Source organism: Mesitornis unicolor, unplaced genomic scaffold (genome assembly GCF_000695765.1).
Source record: "Mesitornis unicolor isolate BGI_N332 unplaced genomic scaffold, ASM69576v1 scaffold50351, whole genome shotgun sequence".
NCBI lineage: Eukaryota > Metazoa > Chordata > Aves > Mesitornithiformes > Mesitornithidae > Mesitornis > Mesitornis unicolor.
In genome coordinates, this window is record NW_010164162.1 from 16181 (window position 1) to 29458 (window position 13278).

At 39.1% G+C, this 13278-nt stretch overlaps 1 protein-coding gene across 1 annotated transcript in view; it reads left to right on the forward strand.

Moving 5' to 3' along the window:
• The window catches only part of ARHGAP21 (Rho GTPase activating protein 21), a gene marked incomplete at its 3' end in the record, with an annotated part of 75951 nt that overhangs the window by 11921 nt on the left and 50752 nt on the right, over window positions 1-13278 (forward strand). Inside the window, exons 2-3 of the mRNA XM_010194174.1 lie at window positions 4711-4893; window positions 9797-9821. Coding sequence (XP_010192476.1) covers window positions 4711-4893; window positions 9797-9821 — 208 coding nt within the window. The remainder of the gene's footprint in view (window positions 1-4710; window positions 4894-9796; window positions 9822-13278) is intronic.

Below are 13278 nucleotides of genomic sequence, written 5' to 3' on the forward strand. Positions count from 1 at the left end.
TGATTGTAGCATTTGGAGTATCTTCTTGGTGTCTTCGGATGATTTTAGGGATTAATAACCATATTCAAGATCCTCTTTTGCTCTGGCTCATGTCAGTAGTTAGTAACAAAAATAATTACAAGATGACTGTAGAATCAGTAAAATCAGGTAACATCAGTCCATTTTCTGCTCAGCATTTATCCATCGAGCTGAGCTTCCGGTTCAGTTATCACATTGGTGGTAGATTGGCTAAGAGCTGGCTGTGGCTAAATGCAGCTGGAGCAGGCATTTCCGAGCGCAGGCTGTCTCCGTGCTCTTACAGAGGTGTTGGTGGGCAAGTCCCCTGCTTGGTCTGGTGTGAGCTTTTGTTTGTTTGTTGTGTTGTTTTATTTTGTTTTTCCAATACAGATTTAGGCTCCAGAAAATGGAGCTTTGAGTAACGCCTACATTTACAATGAGACTTTTATTTACATCATGTATTTGTGTTCTATATGGTTTTAAAAAAAATGTGTAGAGCAAATCTGGATGCCAGTCCTAAGCGTCTTTAGAAATACTTTTGAGCTTGTATACTGAACACAAAGATAAAATAAAGATGAAAAAGTTGGTGTAAGTAATCATTTTTTCAAGACTTGATAGTGCAATGTGTCAATTATTTCTTGTGTTCCCTGTTATTCATTAATGAAGATAGTGTTCAGGACTAAAAGTATACCTTTTTATCTGTTTTAGATAGTCAAGAAGACAATTCTTTATTGATAGGTTGTATTGCAATTACCTCTGACTGTAACCTAAAGATTTTTAGTGTACTCAGTATAGACCTGTCTGTAGATTGATCAGGAGATAAAACATTAGGTTTTGGAGAGTGTGCAAGTTGGATGTGTTTGCTTTTTTAATTTTATTTTTTTAGACTGCTACAATGGGAAATTACTGATTTGAGATTTATTTCTAATAGGAAATAGTATCATTTGCAAACATCAGTGCTATTTACTCATTTTGCATAATTCTGTGTGTGAAGCTTGCAGTGATTCATGTAGTTCTTCAAGGTGCCATCTGATTTTTCATGGATGCTGTCATTGCTCAGAAAAAAGGGTTAAATACAGTATTAAAGTATGCATTTTGCATTGTGCTTAACCATCTGTTGTATGTCATTGTAATTGCATGTAACAGGAAATGATGCTTTGAGATACTTTGTGCAGAAACCTTGCATGAAGAGCTCCTGAGGGAAATGATGCTTGAATCATTTTTAGTAGCCTGGGATTTTTCAGTCCTTGAACTCGATTGTATGCATTCTGACTTCGATTTTGAGCACTGAATCTATAGAGAAACAAACATACGAGTCTTCAGTAAGGAACGTGACAAAATAATAATTGGTTTGTTAGATTTTATATGAAATGAAAGTAAAGCATTCACAGAATCACAGAACGTTAGGGATTGGAAGGGACCTCAAAAGATCATCTAGTCCAATCCCCCTGCCGGAGCAGGAACACCTAGATGAGGTTACACAGGAAGGCGTCCAGGCGGGTTTTGAATGTCTCCAGAGAAGGAGACTCCACAACCTCTCTGGGCAGCCTGTTCCAGTGCTCTGTCACCCTCACTGAGAAGTAGTTTCTTCTCAAATTTAAGTGGAATCTCCTGTGTTCCAGCTTGGTGTCCATTACCCCTTGTCCTATCATTGTTTGTCACCGAGAAGAGCCTGGCTCCATCCTCGTGACACTCACCCTTTATGTATTTGTAAACGTGAATGAGGTTTCCCCTCAGTCTCCTCTTCTGCAAACTAAAGAGACCCATTCATTTCTCATTCTCTTGAAGGTGCACGTGAGTCTACATGCAAGACGAATCACCTTCAGGATATGAGATATTTATGTATTCGTAACTTGATTACTATCATTTCTGGCTCGTGAGAAAAACCATGTAGGAACTCTGCCTTCAGTAACATATTCTTGCCTGTGCTAAACATCATCTGTTTCTTGCTTGCTGTCTTGCATCCTTGTTTTGTTCGTGTTTTTGAAAACTCTTCTTACTTCTTTTTAAAGCCTCCTCTGGCAAGAGATATTCTGGTGGGTGTGCTGTGGTTGGATGTGTCATGGGGTTACTCAACAGATGTTGACTCTTGATAATTCAGATTCTTTCTTCTTCATAGTGGTGGCTGAAAGTTGCTATTACTGAACGTGTCTCACATTTATTATTAATACTGGCTTTTTCTGTGCCCTGTTGACAGGCCTTGGAGTGAGAGCAAGGTTGGTGTGCAGATAACCTTTCACTTCTGGCATGCTCTTTCAAGAAATGATGGTTTGACTGGGGAGTGCTGTTGTTTAAGAATAGCTTCTAGTTCAGCAGTTTGTGAGAATGCCAGAGGCTTACATGAAATTACAAGGAACTTAGAGGTTCTCCTCACTACAACCGGATGCTGCATCTCCCATTTCTCAGACCTAGTGAAGGTCTCTGTGTGACTGTATTTTGAACTCAGGTTATGGTGTTTCTATAGGTAAACTTGATCAGTTTCTATACATACTAAACTTACCTTTCGGCTAATTAGGGAGGTTTTATCAGAAAAAAGATGCAGTCATATTGTCGACTTGTATTTTTAAGTGCCACATTTAAGCTTGCTGTTCGCATATCTGTAACTATAGATGTTTGCTTATTAACATTTTTTGACATCGTGTGGTACCGGTGGTTGTTTATGATTGTTCAAAATTTCTGTACCAAATATTACCTATAAAAATTTGAGGCGAAACAAAAGATTGCAGGGAATTGTTAAATAGATGAGTTGCTGCCTATCACTTAATGGAGGAAATCACTGTCGTGTTTTAGAGGCCAGTGATATTTTTTATTAGGAGATATTTCTTTGCCGATTTAGTAGGATCAAAATGTTCTCCCTGGCTCCAGTTTTTTCTCAGTTTTTGTGCAGAACTGAAAAAATGCTGTCATGTTTGGAAGCTGAGCAGATTGGGGAGGAACCCCTCAACAAGCAGCCCCATCCTTAGGCTGAAGGATTGTGTAACTTCTACCTTAATCAGTGCATTGCTGAACTTTAAACTACAGCCACTCGTCTTGGCAGATCCACAGTTGTCACTGATTTTTCATGCATTAGTCATCTAATTGCACAGTCTTTTTGGTTTCACACTAACACTTTAAAATGTGAATGAAGGTGATAGATGAGGACAGCCTAGGCTGAGATAGAGTCCTTGATAGTTGCTATTATTATTATTTCCAAAATCTGCCGATAATACTTCCAAGCTGTTCGGAGGAGCAGAGTCCTGGCAGGCTGCTCTGGATTCTCTGTTTTCTGGTTCCTGGCTCCATTGCTTGGCTTGGCTATCACACCAAGGCCCTTCTCCATTTATATGTGTTTTCTTGCTGAAGAACAGAGTGGTTGGAGGTAGGGACGCTGAAGCACTGGCTGCTGTTTCCTTGTCCTCCCTGTTGGACATACCAGATGTAGATTTCTGAGGACACATTGTAGCATCTGTGTAAAAGGGCATCTGCTTTACATACCTGAATCCTGTTCTGGTGGGTTAACGGTCTCACCAGGCAGCTTGCAGCATTTTCCTTGAAGTAATGTATGCTGCTGCCATGGTGGTCAGAGTGGAAATGTTGATTGGAGTTGGCTGGGCCCACTTTGCCCATCAGCACTGCAGTTTGAGATCCCAGCTGTAGGACTGCAGCAAAAGGGATTATTTTGGAGCAGCCCAGGGAGAAAACCAAGCAGTAAATTCTGACACGTATCAGCCAGTTGCTGAGCCACGGCAGAGCTAGGGGAGGACAAGACGACCATTATTTCTGTTTGAATACCCTTTGAATAGGCTATAGGCTCTGGTATCTAAATTTGTTTCACGCATCGTTGAACTAGAATATTTAGCGGAGAGTCATAGCGTTTTGCATGCACTCTTCATATGTCTTCTGCCTTTGATTTGCAATGTTATGTGTAGTGTGGCACTCGCTTAGAAAATTGAAATGGAAAATTCCTTATAATACTGAGAAGATAAATATTTTTATAATAATGTTTCTTGAATCATAGGTATATAAAATTACCCTTAAGAGGAAAGAACAAGATGTCTTATTTCTGCATGAAAGCAAGGATTGCAGTAGGGACTGTAAAAGGAAAACGGACTTTTTTGCTTGTGTTTAGAACTTGCATACTGAAGTGTTCAGAGAAAGTAGCTAAGGGTGGAAAAAACAAAAATGAAGTCAAGGATCTGACTAGAGGCAGTGTGTCTTGCTGAAGAAGCCCAACCAATTTCATGTGTTCTTAAGTTCTGTTATACTTGTTTTAAGTGAGGAGATCTTAGTTGAGAAAACCATGCCCATGCTGTAAGCGAGGAAAAGAGAAGTTGATTTTGTACAAGTGTGTGTTAGCTATGTGCACCCAGGAATGGGGTCCCAAAAGCCACGTTTGTATCCGTGTGAAGTAGAAAGCAAATAAAACATGCACGCTGTACACATTTCTTTTAATTCATTTGAGCCTTTCACTGTTGTATGTTGACTTTGTTAATATCTAACTTTGTTTAAAATTTAAGAGTGGTTCTGTATGTGATATGACCAGAAGTGTAATGCTGTAAGGGAAGCTGCTCTACAGTACAACTTTCTTTTGAAAATATTAGTGTTCATCAAGTTATTCTGGTTATAGGGGGAGAAATTATATTTTCGAGTGCATGGGAATGGTTAGTGTGGTTTTTTGCTGTTGTTTTTTTAATATCCAAATTACAACTTCCCAATGTCTCTTTTTTATTTTAGGCATCAAAAAATAAAGATGGAAAAGAGCAGAGTGAAGCTGTATCGCCATCAGAAGAAGAAGAAACTTTCTCTTGGCCTGGCCCCAAAACTGTTGTGCTAAGGAGGACTTCTCAGGGTTTTGGCTTCACCTTAAGACACTTCATAGTTTACCCTCCAGAATCTGCAGTACAGTGTTCTTTTAAAGTAAGTGAAAAGAATAATGAAGCACTCATATATATCTTTATTATACTGTTCAGTGTCAACAATTTAGCTTGTGTGAAAGTAAATGTATGTATAGATGTGTCTTACACAGACAAAAGATCCCTGCTGTGTAAGGTGAGCACACTCACTTACTGCATCACTTGATGCCGTGCACTGATCTGTTCCAAGAAAGTGGAATTGAATGAGTATGAGCTCACCCAAGTTGAGAATATTTATTACTCTGGGTAAGTCCTGTGGTTATTGCAGAATATGAAAGTATTTCTGTGTACAGAAATTGAAATTTGTCATGCTGTCATACTAAGACATTAGCTTGCCATAGTTTCTTACAGAGTATCCTAAAATTAATATACACTAGAAAGATGAGTTGTGTTTCTAGATTGCTTTTTCTGCTGAAAAGAACAATGATCTGCAATTCCCTGTTAGTCAAGAGGTAAATATGTGCAAATGCATACAGGCCTACATTAGAGAACAACTTTTAAAAATTGAAGTATTTTAAACCAAGTAGTTGTAAATGTTAAGTAGCTAATTGGTCTGCCTTGCACAAAGGGTGTCTGTGTTCTCTTATGTGATGGAATCTTTTGAAACTTGCTGGTAGTACCTGGTGTTGGGGAAAAGTCTGTTTAATAGTGATAGAAATTTGAATATTAAGAGGGTTTTTCCTAGTGAATTTACATAACACCTGCTCATTTTAAAGTCATCGAGTGTGCAAGTCCTCAAAATCCATACAGCCTCTCAGCTTGGCTTTTGATTTTCCAGTTAGAAGAAGAGATGGTTATCAAGGTTGGGGAATAGACATCGAAGCTCCATGCTCTGTCCGGATTGACTCTTGTGTCTCTGCAGGAGTCTTTTATTAATGTTGTCTTTTTTTGCCTGTCCTTGGTGGCTGTAAAACTTCATTTGAAGTAGAAAAAAGCTTTGCAAGAGAAAGTTGGCACATTTTCTGGTTAACTTCAGCTATTCAGTGCCCAAATTTTTTCTCTTGACAAGGAGTCACTGAAGCTAACCGGAAGTGAGACTATTAGCAGTATCAGGTGATCCCAGCATTTCTGTCCTTCAACACAGGTTACAGAGAGTCAGCCAAGAGCAATCTGTTTGAATTCCAGTGTGAAACAGAGGAAGGAGGGTGGGGAAGCCTTAGCTGAGCAGAACTAATTATGTGCACTCGTTAGCATCTCCCAACAACAACCCCTATTCATGCTGTGGGTGAAATTAAACAGCATGAGCAAGATTAATCTCCTTAACCAAGAAGTGACTGGATAGGTTTCTTCCTGAATGTATCACTAGATCTTTCCGAGGATGTTGATAACTTTTGCACATGCAGAAAGAAACAGGCACAAGGAAGGGCAAGTAACGCAAAAAAGAAAAAAGAAATGTCAGTCCCTCTCCTCTCATTCACATGTGATGGTTTCTGAGAGACCCAAGCAGTACAGGTGAGCCTCATACCTGTAAATCTCAAGACATGTCTTGAGTTTGCTTCCCTCTTTTTCTGTAAGAGAGCTCTTAATACCCTTTTTTTTCCCCTGTTTCTTTTCTGATATGTCAGAATGTGGTGAATTCATTTCCATTTCTCTGTTTCTCGAAAAGGAAGCAGTGAGGTTGTTGGATACTTGTAATGCCTTTATTCAGGAGTTCAGTTGCATCTAAACATGATAAGGTTCATTTGGAGAGAGCCCTGGTCAGTGCTTCTGTAAATTAACCTGAGAAGTTAAATTCTCTCTTTTTCCTTTTAATGTCCATGAGGTGGCAGGAGAGAAGAACAGATCTTCAAAACTGTTACTATGGGGTCTTCATACAGTGGCTCTTACAGAAGTCTGTGTACCTAAATTATGGTACTAAAGAATGAAATTCACCTGTTGTCAGCCTGATCCTACTACAAGGAAAATCTGACTTCTCTGCTGTTCTTACTTGACTAAAGATCATAATGGTTACCAGCTAATCACAGTCTCTGTCATTGATTCTAAGTAATGTTCCTCTCTCTTTCCTCATTGATGAAAATTGTAAGGGCCTTGGAAGGTGGAGACGTTTTGTTTTGTGCACCTTAGAGGCAGTGATGATAACTGTGCTTTGGTTTTCTGACTATCCTGAATGTTGTTGTAGCCTCGTTCCTTCTTCACGCCTGAGAGTACATGCAGTTACCTCTGATGTTAGGTAGAAGTTTCAGCTGGAAGTTAAAGATGCCATTGACGTAACAGCCAGAGTTACTTAATCTGCATCCTTGTATCCTCTTAGTTCCTTCCGGTGAATTTTCTTTGAAGCGAAGAACTGTACCCCAGAGGATGTATTGTAGAGAAGAATGGGTATTATTTTATTAAAATCTTTAATAATCTGTTCTCTGCTTAGGCAAATTTGAGTTTTTATTTCAATTTTAGGAAGTCCAGTGTTCTAGTTGTTAGTCTAATAAAACCCATGTTCAGTTGAAAAGCCTTTTTTCAGTTGTCCTGGTGAGCTTGCTACAAGGAAAAGGTCTGGGCAGACCTATCTCAAAGCGCTCTGGCTGGCTGGGAGTCACAAAACACACTTGTCTTAATATATTAACACCTAATAGTACCTGCCTTGAGTTATATTCTGTTCTCTAGGTGATTTTTTTGTTTGGTTTTTTTATTGGTGGGTTTTGGATTTTTTTGGTGACATGTTTCGCAGACTGGAAGCACACCTTACCCTTGCTGTTCAGTACGGAGAGAGCTGTGCACCAGGTTAACAGAATGGGGATCACTTGTGTGATACCTTAGTACAAGGTGACAGTGACTTGTACAGCTGCATATGAGGGGCATCCATAAAGCTTTTTTTTTTCCTCTGTTTACATTTACATCTGACTGGAAAGCAGGCTTTACTTGCTGTTGTTGAAATGTTTGAACATGGTTGGTTATAATCAATTCAGGAAAGTGTCTCTACATATTTTAATACCAAATACTAGTATGTTAGATTTTACTTACATGATTCATATTTTTAATTTATATGTTATATTTTTATGCTATATTTAGTTTCTTTCATATAACACTAAGTCTGCTACTCTCAGTAAAATTTAGGATATTGTGCTAAGTTCTCTTATCTTTACATGGTACACACTGAACTGGGAATACCTGCACATTTGGGAATAGCCCATTCTGTATCCTCCTTGCTTCCCATGTCTCCTTTACCTTAAGAAAGTGAATATGGAGTGTGTGTAAGATTTCTTTAAACTAGCATTGCAAACAGCCTATGTTAAATGATACTTTTAACATCAGGTGTTTATTAGGATTTGTTAGCAACACACTTCTTTTGCGCGTGAAGTTCATTCTCCACGTTCAGTCAGTCTGCCAAACAAGTAAGTGATAGAAGAAAACCTTCCCTTTAGGTGTGGAAGCAGCATGTACCAACATCTTGCAATGTGTAAGAGGTAAATGTAGGAGGGAAAGCTAATTCCGAAACGTTTGTGTTACGAAGCTTTCCATTTTTAAAGGCTTGAGCTCCTTGGCTTGATACCATGAAAAACTAATGTTGTGCAGCTGTCTTTTATAAGAGAGCTTTGCACACGCAGTGACAAACTGACAAACCCGCTGCGGTATTTCATAAATGGTGGCCATCTTATATGAGCTAACTTTTCACTTCCATAATTATTCTTCTCTTTTATAGCACCAAACCAGGTAGCCTCACTTATGCGTGACCCACATTTTCCAGACTCTGAACTCTATTATCCAAAATCCTAAAGGTGTTTTTTCACTTGACAGAGTGGGTGGAAACTAGAGACATGCAGATGTTAGCCTAGTTGTTAGATGTTAGTAAGAGGGAGCATCTAGGTGAAAATAGGTTTGTGATCATCTCCTTGGTCCTGCTTTCCTTCAGGACAAAGCTGTTTTAATTAGCTGAGATGAATTGTTAGAAATATGTCCCAAGTAGTATATATGTTAGTCTAAGAAACTATTTAAATTGAAAGTTTATTACTCCATAAAGCTGCAGTTCAGAAAGAAAACACATTTCCATATCTAAACAGTTGTGCATTTCAAATGGTAGAATTTTGTAGAAGAGATTAGCCATGATCTTTCAAAAGCCTTTCATTCTCATTAAAATACTGACAAGAAAGTAACTTAAATAAGTAATAGTTTTCTATTTTAAGCATGCGATTCTCTCTCAGTACGTTCTAGTTATGTGATTTCTCCCCCCCCGCCCAAGGACTGTTGGTGATACCTGGTAGTTATGATTGTGTATGTGTAGTGCAATGAGCAGGAGACTCTTTTGAGGTTACTACTAAATAGTATTTGGGGTAGATACTTTTCTCTCTGCAGTAGTACTGGAAGCAAAACAAACTTGATATTTTAAATTGCATTATATTCAGAGCCTACTTGCAACATATTTTGTATCTCTTGCATATTATTTAGCTTTGATTCCTTAGATTATTGAAGTGCAACCTCTCCTGCCTGACTTTCAGGGTAGAAACAAGCTTGTGACAATGCGCAGTGCAGTATTGTGCACTCCACGCTTATGCAATGGATCTCCTGTGTGACCTGGTCTAGGTGATCCTCCTCTGGCGGGGGTTGGACTGGATGATCTTTCGAGGTCCCTTCCAACTCCTAATATTCTGTGATTCTGTAGTAGGTTTCATGGCAGTGTTCCAAGGGTTTTGGTACATTTACTGTCAGATAATGCTGTTCATGTTGTTTCAGTGGGGATGTTTCGCAGAACTGTGCTTAGCTATTTTTTGTTTTCGCTTTTTTTAAAAAAAAGGGTATTGCACTACAATACTCGTAATGAAAGCCTTAATTCTGTGTAGTTGAGTATTTGTGAAAAAGTACAAGATGACAGAATGCAGACTTAATCTTACAAGTTCACTTCTAGTCTTCATAGTTTATAAATGCATGCGTTTTTCTGTGTATTGAATTTTTAATATGCACTCTTTCTTTTTCCTTAGGATGAAGAGAATGGGAATAGACAAGGTACGTCTTGTTTTTATTCTTTCAACTATGTTGAACATTTCTTTTAGCTGTGTAATACACTTCAGTAGCTATCTAAGAGTTTGAAATGTAGAATCACTTCAGTGTGACCAATCACGCTCACTGAATTTCATGGCATTGGAGCAAAAGAAAGAAAATATCTGTCTTTTAGCTTCACCTATTTAGTACAGGTGTTTGCATGGCCACTAAGTTAATTAAAACACGTGTTGTATCACTTCTGTACTATCATCTTGTCGTGCCAAAGTTTCATATTATCTTAATTTCATCTGCATATAAAACTCACAGCTGTCTGTGCAAACTACTACTATAAATGGTTTGAGTCTCGTGGATATATTTATATACGTGCATTTAAAAAATAGTGCTGTACAGTGTGTCTAAGAGCAGCTGGTATGAAATTTGAATTTTGTTGTAACTTACTCTAATAAAAGAAACACGTAAGTATATAAACTTAGTGTTGGTAGTGATGGAAAAATTATCCACAAAAGTAGTATACAACTGTTTTTAAAAACTGAAGATAAAAAAGTTTATTCCCATTAGCTTCCTGATATTTTCTTTGTTTTTTAATAGTACTGATCTAACTTATTTCATCAGTTTTGGTACTTGTGTGCATTTTAAGAGATGAGACATGCTTCAGTGTGTTTATAAAATTCTTGCACTTGATTTAGGCGGGATGGAAAAATCACTTATTTCTAGGTTATGCCTGTCAGTTCCCCTCCATTTTCATAGCTTTCTCCCTCTAGCATTGCCTGTCTCTCTTAATTCACCAATTAACTTATTTTTTATTAATTTGTGCTACATCTTAATCCTACTTAATTTAGATTTCTCTTTGGTACTTAGCTGTTTTCTCATCCGTACTCCCCTTTTTGCTGGTATCTTGTTTCCTTAAAAGAGTTAAACATGTGTTGATTTGGGTAAGTAAATGAGGTTTTCAGGTTGAGAGCCCAGTCCCACTTTCTGGTTTTCCCAGTCTGTCACAATGGTGAGGTGCGCAGAGGCGCTGCATTGCGAATGTCATGTGTAGAGCTTCAGTTCGTGCTTCACCTGGCACTGCCGTGCAGCTCGCTGAGGCCAGGCCTGTTCGGAGGTGGGTGCCTTTGCTCAGAGGCAGCACAGGGTGAATGCTTGTTTTACTGCTGGATTACAATTTGCTTTACACCGTAGCAGAGAATGGTACCCAGTTTCAATGTACTTTTTATAATCATACTTAGTTGGAAGGCAGGGAACATGTCTGAACTTTTGTTTCAGTTTTTTTGTGTAACTGATACCCTAGAAGCAGTCTAGGAAATAGGAATTTACTTGAGCTCTCTTGCTTTTCTCTTGGGAGCAGGTGAATTCATCTGTTTTTTCTTTCCAGTCTTATTCAGCTGGTGTAGCCTGCTTGTTAAACAGTGAAAAAGTCTGTCTTCCTATTTTTCTTCCCCCTCCCCATCCACCCCTCCCTCCACAACCTGGGACCTCCTTTATCCATTTTGGCATACAAAAAGAAAAGGCTGATTCCTTTAGGAAGGGAAAGGAGTCAATCCTCTGTGCCAAACCAGCATGGAAGATACCACTTGTGTACTAGAGGAAGAAGTTTGGTAGTACTCTTCTTGCAGAGAGAACTGGATCAGCTAAAGATGCAAATATGGGTCTGTATCGAAAGTGTTACCTGAGATCTATTTTTCAGTAGAAGAACAGCTGTAAACAACATTTATTTGGTTCACTATGAGACCTGTGCAGGTGGGAGCAAGATTACTCTCTGGAAGTTTTTGTGTAGCTATTTAAAATGATGAATCATAGCTCAACTATTGCTTGCTTATAACAACGTAGTATGTTGTGTGCCTTGAAATACAGATCAAAGGGCACAAAGTGCTCTGGAAAGATAACAGTAATCTCATTAGCAGGATGGAAGGTTGGACGAGTGCTCCTTCTGGAAGGAGGAGAGATGACTGAGGTGGAGGATGTAGGTGTCAGCAGAACTTAACCTGCCAGTCTTCTGTCTTGTACCTTTTAAAAAGCACAGAACGGGCTAAATGTCTAAGATGTTTTTCTCCAGTATTTAGTGTGATCTTGGGAGGCAGGGGAATGAAATGGTTTCTTATTTACCTTTCTACAAGTTGTTCCTGTTCCTTAATGAGGTGAATAGGTGGCTTGTAAGGAGAAAATCAGGAAACGCATATCTCATTTTTCAGGTTCACAAGCATCATGTTAATTTAGTAAAAGCAGGTATGACAGAAATTCTGTGAGGGGTTATCACAAGGATTGTTAAAGTAATTACCATAGGAAAAGTAGGCCGAGTCTTTGGAGCAGCAAGAAGCAAGCTGTGTGTTTGGCTGCTGACTGGGAGTCCCTTGCTGAAGCACCAGGGGCTCCAACAGGAGGAAGAGCATGTTTTGGGGGTGTGTGTCGTACAGAGGAGCCATCTAGTGGCAAACGCATGTATTTTCCTTCAAACTTCATGGAAGACTTCCCTCTATGAAGCTGTCTTTATTAACAATGAAAATATCTCAATGATAAACATTTTTCTTTCGATGTCTGTAGCTGATGATTCACTTAATTCACATGAGCTTTCCTCTCTCAAAGACTAAGCTAAGGGGATTCAAGCTTTTCATTTTTGTGAAGCAGTGTGTGCCAGTGCAAAATTGTCCTTTTTTTAAATTACTGATTTTGGCTGAAGATTTGTAATTACCTTCACTTTCTGCTTTGCCCTTTTCTCAGGTTAGACTTACCTTTAAAAGTTGGGGTTTTTGTCAGGTTCAATATTTACAGATTTGAGTAGGTTAGTGTAGAGGAAAACATCTCTATTACTATTTCCTTTTATTGAAAGCACTTGAATATTTTTGCAAAGGAGGTGAGTACCTAATTAAGTCTATAGGGCAGAAGATAAAAGGATGTACCAGGTTTGATGTATTCCAGCAGCGAAAGAAATATTGTTATATGGTTTTGTATTCTGGTATGGAATTCTAGTGCAATTTTTTTATTAAAAATTTTGATCATGCTCCTGGCTTGCATTAATCTTGCTTTTGGTAAGCAGTAGGACTTCAAAGCATTTAGAATAAAAGGTAATGCAAATTTGTGCAGGAAAGCTCTGAACTAAGAGTGACACAGGAGGGAGATGATGGCCAAGAAGCAAGAGAGGATGCAGTGGATTGGGTTGTCAAGTAAAGGATAAGGGTGCTGTGGACAGGAGAGACCTTGTGGTCCACAATGGGACAGAAGGGCACCATCTCAGTAGCATGCATAGAAGTAAGGGAATGCCTACAGTGCTGTATAATGCCTTTTTTGAGGGCCTCTCTGAAGCCCCTGTACACTCACGCATGCAGCACGGGGAACAGGCAGGAGGCATTGAAGGTCTGCGTGCGGTTGAAGGGCTGTGATCTCACTGGGGTCACAGGGACGGGGTGGGATGGCTCACAGAAATGGGCTGGAGTGCAGCCATGGATGGGGACAGTCACTTTGG